This window comes from Sinocyclocheilus anshuiensis, unplaced genomic scaffold, assembly GCF_001515605.1.
Source record: "Sinocyclocheilus anshuiensis isolate Anshui unplaced genomic scaffold, SAMN03320099.WGS_v1.1 scaffold42, whole genome shotgun sequence".
Lineage (NCBI taxonomy): Eukaryota > Metazoa > Chordata > Actinopteri > Cypriniformes > Cyprinidae > Sinocyclocheilus > Sinocyclocheilus anshuiensis.
Genome location: NW_015546057.1, coordinates 447,912 through 460,033, shown reverse-complemented (window position 1 = coordinate 460,033; position 12,122 = coordinate 447,912). Strand labels below are relative to the sequence as shown.

Below are 12,122 nucleotides of genomic sequence, written 5' to 3'. Positions count from 1 at the left end.
AAAAACTAAACAAAAATCAAGTCAAAATGTAAAGGTTTCTAAAGATATGCTTCTTTTTTTTTGTACTATCTGTACAAATATTTTCGTTTTATTTTTGAATTTGTGGTGAAATGCGGTTTGGACATGTTTTTGTATGATTTACCCTTGTTATCTGCCTGATTTTCTGCCAGTTCTTCAAACGCTCGCTGTTCCCTTCACTCCGTGTTAAAGGGCAACTGATGCTTTAGCTACACCAGAGCATAGTTTCTCCCCTCATTAATGTATTGTTTATGTAAATTAAGAGAAATTGGTTTACAATAGGGATCGAGTTGATAAACAGAACAACTCCAGGAGCGAAACTGTTGCATTATGGTCCACAATAAAATAGTTCCTGTTTATTTTCGCTTGCCCTGGGAAAGACGTTTGGCCAGAAAGTTCATGTTTGCAAAAGTGAAAGAACCTGAGCCAATATTCTGCTTTTCCGTTGAGCACGATGATGTTAATTTAACATCTCGTCAGGAATGTGTTTTCTCAAAGCAGAGCCGGCCGGCATCTAATTTATTGTATCAGTTGTTTAAGATTATTTTTAACGTCCCTGTTGAAAAAACCAGCATATGCTGGTTTTTTCAACAGGGGTGTTTTCCTTTTCACTGTATATTATCACTTAATTTTATTCCGCAAATATTTTCTGTGTTGAGCATGTATTGTTATATGTTGATGGGGTGTGTTGGTTTGTTTGTATGTATGCACATTTACCGTTTTCTGACGAGTGGAAAATCACTAAACGCGTCAATCAGGGGTGCATCCAGCTGTAAAATCTATTAAACGTGGTTTATACTTCATTTTGTCGCATGGGATCCGTTTTTCATGGAAAAGAGATTATTGTATGTCCTTTTTGTGCATATAGCCGGTTTTTCTTCAGTCACACACAAGTTATGTGGTCTGTGAACAACCACTGCTGTACAGGAATAAGGGCAATTCTTTTTCACAACACTCATTATTTGGTATTTCTTTTGCGCAAAAATAGTAAATTGTTTTCTGTTCTTATCTAATTAAAATGTAAAGTTGCGTCAGTGCACACTATTTTTTTTTTTAAGAAATGTACTGCCACCAAGTGGTAATTACTCATAATACACACTCAAAATGTCTGAAGTGTGAAATAGTTTGTTACATAATATGTAGGCTATTGCAGATTACCGCAACCCACACCGTAATTCTTAATATATGAGGCATTATAAAATCACCTCTGGTGACACCAAAAGCTCAGTAAACTCATCAATGGAGTAAAATAATGTGATAGACCTGTAAAAAATGTATGCAGAGGAAGATACAAGAAAAAAGGCTACAATTAACTGAACACATTTTGACAGTTTGTGACAACATGCCCCAACAGCATAGCGCGCATTTTGGGATTGCATTGTGTACGTTCTTACAGGAAACTGCACTGATTTGACAATGATTTGAGAAAAATTATGAAATACTGTTAAACACACACACACAACATACAGTATCTGCATTTAACCATCTGGTGCTATACTTGTTCAAAAATGACCTTTTTTTCCACATTGAAATCATTATTATATTTTAGTTCGATAATGTATTTCTATTTTTTAGGTGATTTATGGTAGTAAATTACATTTATGGAATAGTTATGATCCATTTATTGCCTGTTAACCACAGACCTGACAATGAAATATTCAACCTAAACTGTTGGAAATCTTGAATGCTTCGGAGCACGACTTCAGTTTGGTCTTTAAAAAAAAAAGAAGTTATAAAAATTTACAAAATACTATTTTTTAAATTTGACATTAAATATTTTACAAAATATGTTTTACTCTAAAACTGCGAGAAAATCAAAGGCATACATTTAAAGTTGTGTTCCAAATTTGAGGTTGATATCTTCAAAATGAACTGTGTGCGTGTGCGTCTACTCTGAATGGTCCCTTGTTCCCTCAACAACTATTAAACCAGCCTTGACACAAAACCTTGTGACAACTTCTCTCTGCTGGACTCATGTAAGTACATGTGATGTGGGTGTGACGCACTGTAACTGTTCAGTTCAGTTGTTGTTGGGGAAGTTTTGTGCGCATGCGCGGACCGTTACATGCGAGTTAATCTGAGCACACTTAGCCGCCGGTGCAGCAGCATGGAGAGAAAAGGTGAGCATCAAAACGAGCTAACTACGGTTCCCCACAACAATCTGTTGCAACAGCGTACATATAAATATAAGTAAACATAGCATCCAGTCTGAATCATATCTGTGTTGTGAATTTAAGCGCTGTGAGGTTTCCCAGTGTGTGCTGATAGAGACAAAAGCCCATGTGTGTTTAGCTGCTGCTGCTAACCTAACAACACTGCGGCTTTTCAGCAACATCTGTTTATATTGCACTGTTTATCAGCAACGCGGACAATTGTTGTTTATGTATGAGCCTTTTTTAGCGTGCCTCTGATTGTAATCGCTGTTTGTTGTAGTAGTTATATTCATGTGTTTTCTTGCAGCCCCGTTCTTGTGAGCTTTTGCTAGCTGAACGTTCTATTGTTTTCGTTCGACTTTAAGAATTACGATATGTTTATCATAAATGTGTTTGTTTTATTCTACTTTCACTGTTGTTTGTGTGTCAACAAAATGCTATCAGCATAAACTGATAAAGCCGCCAAAATCTATTTTGTTGACGATGTGGTTAATGTCACTGTTGAAAAAACCAGCATATGCTGGTTAGGTATATTTTGACGCTGGTCCTTTGCTGGTTTATGCTGGTGCTTTGCTGGTTTATGCTGGTCCTTTGCTGGTTTAAGATGGTCCTTTTGCTGGTTTATGCTGGTCATGTGCTGGCAAAGGACCAGCATAAACCAGCATCCCAGCGTCAAAACATACCTAACCAGCATATGCTGTTTTTTTCAACAGCGGTTACCGCCTAAATGCCACATTACTGTCTACTGTAAAAGCATAATGAACTTTTAGGGAATATGGGAACTATAATAAGCTTTTCAAATATACCCTATATATTTTTTTTGTCGTTTTGGTTCTAATCTATTGTTGATGACCGTTTTCGCTCATATGAAGTGACCATTGTTGCATCTGTAGTAATGTTGATTATCTTGAAAACTATGATTAAGTTACCAACTTTTGATGGTGGTTTTGTGGCGACATAATGTCCTAATACCGGTCTCTTAACATAAAAGAGATATTAATTTTATCTGTATTATAGATTAATAGGTTTAGTTTTTACCAAATAATTTACGAGAAGCGCCTAAATAAAACTATTTATGTGTTTTTTAACAGTACTTGCACTTCAGGCGAGGAAGAAAAGAACCAAAACCAAGAAACCCAGCAAAAAGTGAGTAAATTTGAGTGTGGGCTCGGTTTATTGTTTGGTATGAAGTTGTAAAGGAGGTCTGAACATGATTCGAAAACATTAGGTAGTGCTATAATAGTGGAAACGGTAATAATAATGTGCTCTATGGAGAGATAGTTTATCTACAAAAAAGTGCATTTCCATGGAGCTTTATTATAGGGATAGTTCACCCAAAAATGAAAATTACCCCATGATTTACTCACCCTCAAGCCATCATAGGTGTATGTGACTTTCTTCTTTCAGGCGAATACAATATTATATTAAAAATGTCCTGGGTCTTCCAAGCTTTCTAATGACAGTGGTCGAGATTTTGAAGCTCAAAAACTTGCATCCATCATAAAAAAAAGTGCTCTACACAGCTCCGGGGGGTTAATAAAGTGAATTCTGAAGTGAATCGATGTGTTTGTGTAAACTCGTCACGCTTGTCATGTGACACACAGCAGTAGGCTTAAGTTTTATTTAATTTTTTCTTTTTTATTTGAAATATTCCCAAATGTGTTAACTATATCATGAAGTGTCTCGATTGGAGATACTTCATGGAGGGCTGAGATCACTGACTGAAAATGTGATGGTTAATTAGTCCTTCTCAGATAGTGAGTTTTGACTGTCATGTGCACAGTGTGGATACATCACATGTCAGCTGTGTGGACACTGGATTGGCAATACTGATTTCTTTATTTTAAACCGTTCTGATGAACCAATATCAGTCCTTAAATCTTAAGGATCAATCTTTTAGTCTATGGTGATGCTTGAACAAAGCTTCACTAAACAGTATTTGTCGGCCACCTACCATCTAATAACTGCAATAAGCTTTGTGTGCTGTTGCTTTTGATATGAAACTCCGCTCAATTTCTGTCAATTTTATTTTGAGATTCAACAGTAAATGTAGTTTTGATGCCCTTAAGCGCTACGCAACAGATTGATCCAAAACAAAAACTGGCTTGTGTGCAATTTAAATGCTTGTATACAATTACGTTTTGTATACAAGCATTTAAATTGTGTGAGTAAATTGTATAGCAAATTTTTACTTTTGAGTCAACTGTTCCTTTAAATCATTTTGATTAATTGATTGTTAAATAAATCAATTTCGGTTTTCAGCTAAATTAAAACTTTTTTTGGTGCATCACTAAAAATAGTATGTGTATTTTATATATTTTGTTGTTGTTGAATTGTGTGGATGAGAGTTGTAGCTCGCTTATTGAACATTCTTAAATATATAGCCTATAAAGTCACCTATGGTATTGGTTGAATTAGGTTAAAATAAAATCATCATTAGTTCTAGTTTGTGTAGATGGAGTACTTGAGCCTTACAGATGGATCTGAGCTTGTATAAGACAAAAAAAAAGTTGGGAAACGTGGTAATATACTATTTAGAGTCTGTCCTTTGAATCCAGCTTCACCCTGGAGTCAAGGCTAATTTGTGTATCAGTGCTGGATGGTTTTATTAGTATATGACTGGCTCAGAATGTGATAATGCAGAATTTGAACTTTTAGTGTTTTATTTTGATTAAAAGGTTAATTCACCCGAAAATAAAATTCTCTCATTGTTTACTCACCCTCATGTCGTTCCAAACTTGTATGACGTTCATACTTCTGAAGAACCTAAATGAAGATATTTCATTTTTTGTTGTTGTTGTCTTTACAGCGACAGTCAGTGGGGGTCATTTGTAAGTCGCTTTGGATAAAAACGTCTGCTAAACAACAAAATTTAAATATAATGCAAATGTAAATAACAAAACTAAATTGAAATTTTAAAACAAGCCCCAAATCAAATAAATAAGTAACACAAAATAAATCTCTTCATATAAACAAAATAAGGCTTTGTCTGTGCTCTTTCCATTTAAAATTAGAGGCAACCACAGCATTTTAATCATGATCCAAACAAAGAAGCTGCATACATGAAACATGAGCAGTTTTTAATCTAAATTACATCGTATAATTTCGAAATTTGAAACGAAAACAGAATGGTTTGACATAAAAAATATCTGCATGAAACAGAAACAGCAGACGAGCTGAATGAGACGCAGATTCACTCTCTGCCAGCAGGTGGCGCTTAAAGCGTTTCCTTGGTTTCCACTGTAAACAAAGCAGCGCTGCACATATGAACTTTAATATGCATTATACAGAGGCAAGAGGAAAAGAAAAAATACCATCTAAACTTTTCTAAAGACAGTAAGTTCCCCTCACATACATTCATATAAACTCCTACCCCTAATTGAATTGCGATTTGTTTAGCATCTCAACCGATTTGAATCGTCACATATTTGAATCGATTTTAAACCGGCTCGCGGTTAATCGTTACATCCCTACTTTTGGCAAATTTTTCCTATGTCTGTGTCTTAAAACAAAATTAAAACAAACCAATGCTTAAGAATCAGAGAACCAAATGTAATGGAGCTCATTAACTCCATTAACTAAAATTCACCCAGAACTTCTGGGACGAAATGATGGATAAACTATGAAGACCTACACAGTGTATTTGTGTGTGTTCCTCTCTTAAACCCTGGATAGCCACACATCTGCCCTGAAGAGAGCTGTTACATAACAGCGCTTTGTGACAGCCATCAAGCCTGATGCGTTTTATTCTCTCTTTCCCTCACACACACTCTTTCATCTACCGAATGCCCAGGTGAAGCACAAACAGAAGGGAACATGCCCTCTGGGGTCCGCTTGCATCCTTGAAATACGACAGAGCGACAGAACCTTCAGCCCGGCCCTTCTGCAGAAGAGAGGCGGGGTATACGACTATTCTCCGTGAGCCTCTCTACAAAGGCTGTCATCGTGCCCTCTCCTCCTGCGGTGCATTTACGCCTCACCATGTTAGGAGAGAGAGAGTTTTTCACTCACTTATCACCCTCCTCCTCGGCTCTTGTTTCTCTTACCCTTCCCCTCCCTCCTGCGCTGCCTTGTTTTCCAGCTCACTAGTGTCGGATCGGTAGTGTTGAGGCGGCCAGTGAGCAGAGAGCAGGCAGGCACACTCTGGGAGATAGAAAGAAAGTCTCATCTGCGGTTCAACTGTGGCTCGCACCGTACCGTCCTGCCCCGCGCTGTCCTCCTCTGCCATGTGGCTCCTGGACTGGATTGCTTCACTCAACACTGCCGTGGTGAAACTCGCCAGCGGTCTGAGGTGCAAGTGAGTGTGTGTGTGGCTGAAGTAGCACTGCTGACTTATTGATGCTGGATTCAATTTTAATCAGACAGCTGATGCGTTCGGGTTGGGACTCTTTGGGGAGTATCAGGCCGTTGTGGGATGCGTGTTTGCACGAGTAAGTGGGACTGGTTTGCAGGATCCTGTGTTAGATCCTTGTAGACCTCTCTGATGCATGCATGCATGAAACTCGCTGACCACCCGGTTCTGTCAAGCATCCTGCAAAAGTGAGATTGGACTCTCGTATCTGCACCCTGTGTGTTCCTCGAGTGGGGAAGTTGTCTCCCCAGGTGTATACAGCCTATCTGTCACTGTGCACAAGTTCTGGTGCAGTGCTGGGAAACTTAAAAGGGCTGGTGTCGCAGTTCACCGAGCTGAGATTTGCCTAGCTGTGAGGATGCTCATTATGTAAGCTGTGTCCTCCACAACTGCAGCACAGGGGGTCTGGAGGACTGCAGATGGCAGAGTATGTGGCTCTCAGCATGGACTGCATGAAACCAAATCAGGTCACTGTTTTGGGAAGCTGAGCACCATGCGGATGCTGCACTGGCCTGTTTAGCAGCAGGGCGGTTCCTGTTTGGAGTTACTTGACTGAGCAACTCTTGAAATCTGTATTTGAAGATGCCAGAGTACTTCCCAGTAATCACTGCTAGTATTGCTTAGGAATTTGAAAGAGCCACTAATCTTAAGTGTTAAATTTAGGTATGTAACTTGTTCAACACCCATGAATCATACTTGAAATCATGCGGCTTGTTGAGCAGAGGTGTGCTAGTACTTTTCTGTGCAATAAAATTTAAGAGGAGAAGACAATTAAATGGGAAGAAAAAATTGAAGGAATGACTGGAACTCTTTTGGAAAGGGCTGTACTGCTTTTGGAGGGCCACCTTCCTGCAGATTTTAGCTTTAAATTATACCAACAAACCTGCCTGGATCTTTCGAGTGATCCTGAAGACCTTGATTAACTGATTGAAGTGTGATTTTTATTAACGGTAGAATTAGACACTTTCATAATATGCAAATGATAACAGTAAAGAGAAGAGAACAATCCAACCGCATGTCAGCGCATGTGATTTACCGCTCACGTGTGACACGCTCTGTGAAGGACCGTAAGTAGAATATATCGCTAGGCGCCATTCACACAGAATGCCCTTTTGTGTTGACAAAGATGCGACGCGGGCGGTGGAATAGGAAAAAATGCAAGAAGATGGGAGTTGAACTTGAGTGCCACGTTTATAGAATGCCGTTTCATGCATGAGACACGAGCTCAACAGTCAAACGTACATAGAAAATTAATGGAAAAGCAGCGCAATTGAATAAAAAAAAAACTGTAAAAAACTACTACTGTATATCTGATATTTCATGTTTGCATCATGGTGACAGGCTGAAAGCTGCTGTTCATTGTTTTTACAGAACATTTATAGTTAATAAAAGTCTACTGGTCTACCTTCAGTCATTTTGAATTTGAATCACCTTGACTTTTGAGCATTTTTAAATAATTTTCCTTGTTTTATTATACATATAATATGTATAAGACAAGTTTGTACAAGATGTAGTTGTAGTTCATGCATCTTTTCTGGAAATATATTTAACGTGTGATTTGTTTACAGGGCTCGAAATTAACTTTTTTTACTTGGTAGCACTGGTGCTCCCAACTTCAAAAAGTTAGGAGCACCATCAAAAATTTAGGCGCACCCACCAAAAATTGAGTACCACAACTACAAATTATATATTAACATATTTCATCTTTAAATTCTTAACTTTAATGCAGATTTTAGATTGGTTAATATTAGCTGTCAATCACTGTCACTGCTTTCCGCTGACAGGTGACCGGGAGCTAACTACCGTGGGAAATGCAAAGGGCTGAAGAAGAGAGAAAATGAAAAGAACACTGACAGATTTCTTTCGTAAACCATTTAAGTTAATCTGGGTTTGGTTAAACGCAGAGAGAGAGAGATCCTCTTTGGCGAGGGTTAGGATGGTGTATGTGGTGTTATTTTACATTCAGCTCTCCGCCATTTGCACGTGTGATTTGTTTACAGGGCTCGAAATTAACTTTTTTTACTTGGTAGCACTGGTGCTCCCAACTTCAAAAAGTTAGGAGCACCATCAAAAATTTAGGCGCACCCACCAAAAATTGAGTACCACAACTACAAATTATATATTAACATATTTCATCTTTAAATTCTTAACTTTAATGCAGATTTTAGATTGGTTAATATTAGCTGTCAATCACTGTCACTGCTTTCCGCTGACAGGTGACCGGGAGCTAACTACCGTGGGAAATGCAAAGGGCTGAAGAAGAGAGAAAATGAAAAGAACACTGACAGATTTCTTTCGTAAACCATTTAAGTTAATCTGGGTTTGGTTAAACGCAGAGAGAGAGAGATCCTCTTTGGCGAGGGTTAGGATGGTGTATGTGGTGTTATTTTACATTCAGCTCTGCCAATTGCGCGGAACGGCTGGCAGCTAGGGGTGTGCGATATTGACACAAAATTATATCGATATTTTCTAGGATTTTATCGACAACAAATAGGGATGCACCGATTGCAATTTTGTTGGCCGATTCCGATTTCTGATTTTTCGTTAGTGTGATCTGCCGATACTAGGGCTGGGCGATATGTCAAAAATATCTTATCGATAACCGCCGCTATTTGACATTTATCATGTATGACTAAAATCATGCAGGGATTAAAAACGAATTCTGAGCAAAAACTTTAAGGTTTTTTTTCTTTCTTTCTGGTAGCCTGCTATGCGCGAGTGCAGAAATGAGTTCTATTTCGTCTTCTTGCAGTTGAATCTTTTGAAATCACAATAAAAGCGCATACTGAAATCGAGAAGCAGAATCGAAATGTATAATTTTATAATAAGTAATTTGATTCCTGACCTTATGCATCTGATCTGATTTCCGAAATTGGAATAGCTTTTCGATGCCCAACCCTCCTACTAAATTATTTCATTCTTGTATGTAAAAAGACCTGTATGGTGACTATGGGGCTATGTCAAATATTTTTTACAACTTACTAGGTTTATCATGCAGATTCCGATTTTCTTTCTAAGAACTATAATTGACAGCATATAAACACAAAAATCTACTTTTCTTCAATGCAAAGTTTTATTTTTATAAAAAACCACAAGTAAAAAGTCAGTAATAAAATAAGAACAAATAAAAATGCTTACCATTAAAGTTATAAAAATGTATTCAGTCAAGAGCAGAAAATGATTTTCTTTGTCTTTTGGTCTTTGATTAACATGCCAGACAGCAGTAGGAATATTGGACTGCGGTCCCTTTAAGAGTTTATCCATGGACCCAATATACTGTTACACAACATGCATTCTCTTTCTCAACTATTTATCGTTCCAAAACTGACCGTGTTTAACTGGATACTCGCCAAGGCGGGCATTTTGACATAATTTTGTATGTATTAGAACTTTTTAACGCAGTTAGCCACTCATTTTGGTATTTGTGGCTCACAAGCTGTTTGAGACTGAGCGCGGATTGTGCGCTCCACTAATATAGATCAGTGGTGCAGCGCACGCGTTTGATATAAGCGCGAAACCTGCGGGAATGACTAAAATAATGCGCAATACAAGCACTATTTAACCGGAGCGAATGAGACGTGTGTGTGAGAGAGAGAAGGGGTCGTCGGAGAGAAGACGGCGAGAATGCGCAGCTGACGTTATTGCCTGTGCCGCTGGTAACAAAACGGATCGGCTCGAAATCGGAAAAGTGAGACTGACCGGCCAATGACCGATCCGGGCCGATCATGAGGAAAATCGGCCGATTCCGATCCCTGGCCGATCGATCGGTGCATCTCTAATTGCCACAGGCTTTGTGTGTCTCTGGTATTGTGCTGATCTTGTGTTATTGTGTTGGTAGTCTTAAGGACTACCGTGGACAGCTGACTTTGATATTCTTCATATTCTGTGTGGTGGTCAGTTCACAGCAGTGATAGAAATTTATATTTTCCAATATGTTTAAATTGATTTTTTACCTTTTATGCTCATTTTTACAATTAAGCCATTTTTTCCTCAAAGTGTGCAGCATCATTTGAGTCAAATTCTTACATTTAATCAGTCAATTAGAATAAGACATTTTGGGTTGTTATCAAGCAAATGAAATCAGTATCAACAAAATTCATCTTTGCAATGCAGAGGAAACACAGACACTGCATCTGAAGTGGCATTTAGATGCATTTACACACTGTTTAATGCAGGACATGAATGCATTTAACCTGCAGTTACACATGCATATATAATGTTTTAATACTGTGAACATAAAACGTTGAATACTTATATTTGAAATTATGTAAAAAAATAAATAAATAAAAATGAAAAATGAAAAGATACTTTAAATGTGAAATCAAAACTGCCAGTAGGTGGCAGCAAGTCACTGTTAAGTGACTGATTAATTCAGGAACGAAACGCCGTCATGTTGCTCAGAAACGCAAAACAGTGCTGTGGCTTTGTTTGGAATAATTTTTCTTGTCGAAATAGAGCAAAAACAGGAAATATGGTGTCTAAAATGTTAATCTCTTAATTTCTTGTTTATTGAACTGTTGTAAAAATTTATATCACATTTGTAATCATGCTAATTTTTGGAGGAAAAAAAAACAGCACTCTTCGTTAGGGTTGGGTACCATTCACATTTTAACCAGTACTTTACCGGTATCGGTACCTGAAATTCGGTGCTGGTACCCAATGGTACCTTTTTTTATTGTTTAATAATAATTGAATTTTTTTTTCTACAATTAAGTGGTTAATCTTGTTTAAATTTGACAGAAAATGGAATCTATATGAGCAATATCACACTCGTAGACGTGAGATATGGCTGTATATCGGCCCGGCTGTGAATCGGCCATAGGTAAAATGCAGCGCAGGTGTTTTTATATGAATGAATCTTTGAAAAGAACCGACCGCCTTCAGAAAAGATTCAATGTCATTTTCATTTAGTCTTTCCTGTAATGCCTGATAAAGTAGCGTTTGTGAGCGCAGCGCTTATTAGATTACAGCCATTACAGGGGAAACAGCTATATCTCCCTCTCCAACAGCACCTCCTGCTGGCAGAGAATGAATTTGCATTTGCAAGTCTGTGGAAAACACTGGTGTCTGTCAGCAAACAAACAAAAACATGCTTCAGAACTGTTTTGAGAAGGTGCTTAAGTTTTGAGCCATATATTATTACTATGAATTGAGGCTCGTTCACACCAAGCACGATAACTATAAAGATAACGATAAAGATATAGTTCTAAAAATCGTTCTCAATATTAAAGGGATGGTTGATTGCGATTTCACTTTTTTAACGTTAGTTAGTGTGTAATGTTGCTGTTTGAGCATAAACAATATCTGCAAAGTTACGAAGCTGAAAGTTCAATGCAAACGGAGATATCATGTTTTAAAATTCTGACAGTTTAATGCCTACAAAAACGGCTGGTAGGGACAACAACAAGTTACTTCCCGGGTTCGTGACATCACAAACCCTGATAAACCCCGCCCTCGTGAAAAGGCAGCAAAGGGGGCGAGGCCATGCTGCGCTGCTTTAGAGAAGAGGAAGAGAAAACTAGGGGTGCACGTAAAAATCTGTTCATATATGAATCGCGATTCTGTCTTCTAACGATTCTAATGGATTCACAAGTTTCAAC

General features: G+C 38.0%; 1 protein-coding gene across 3 annotated transcripts in view; it reads left to right on the top strand.

Moving 5' to 3' along the window:
• The first annotated feature begins 2,027 nt into the window (after window positions 1-2,027).
• LOC107699336 (SRSF protein kinase 1-like) overlaps window positions 2,028-12,122 on the top strand; it is a 68,553-nt gene continuing 58,458 nt past the window's right edge. Inside the window, exons 1-2 of one of the 3 annotated variants that reach the window (XM_016500560.1) lie at window positions 2,028-2,138; window positions 3,263-3,317. In XM_016500560.1, the coding sequence (XP_016356046.1) occupies window positions 2,084-2,138; window positions 3,263-3,317 (110 nt within the window). In that variant the 5' untranslated portion in view covers window positions 2,028-2,083. Of the gene's footprint in view, window positions 2,139-3,262; window positions 3,318-6,262; window positions 6,469-12,122 lie in introns of those variants that run through there. The other 2 variants (XM_016500563.1, XM_016500562.1) reach the window with 2 other exon arrangements.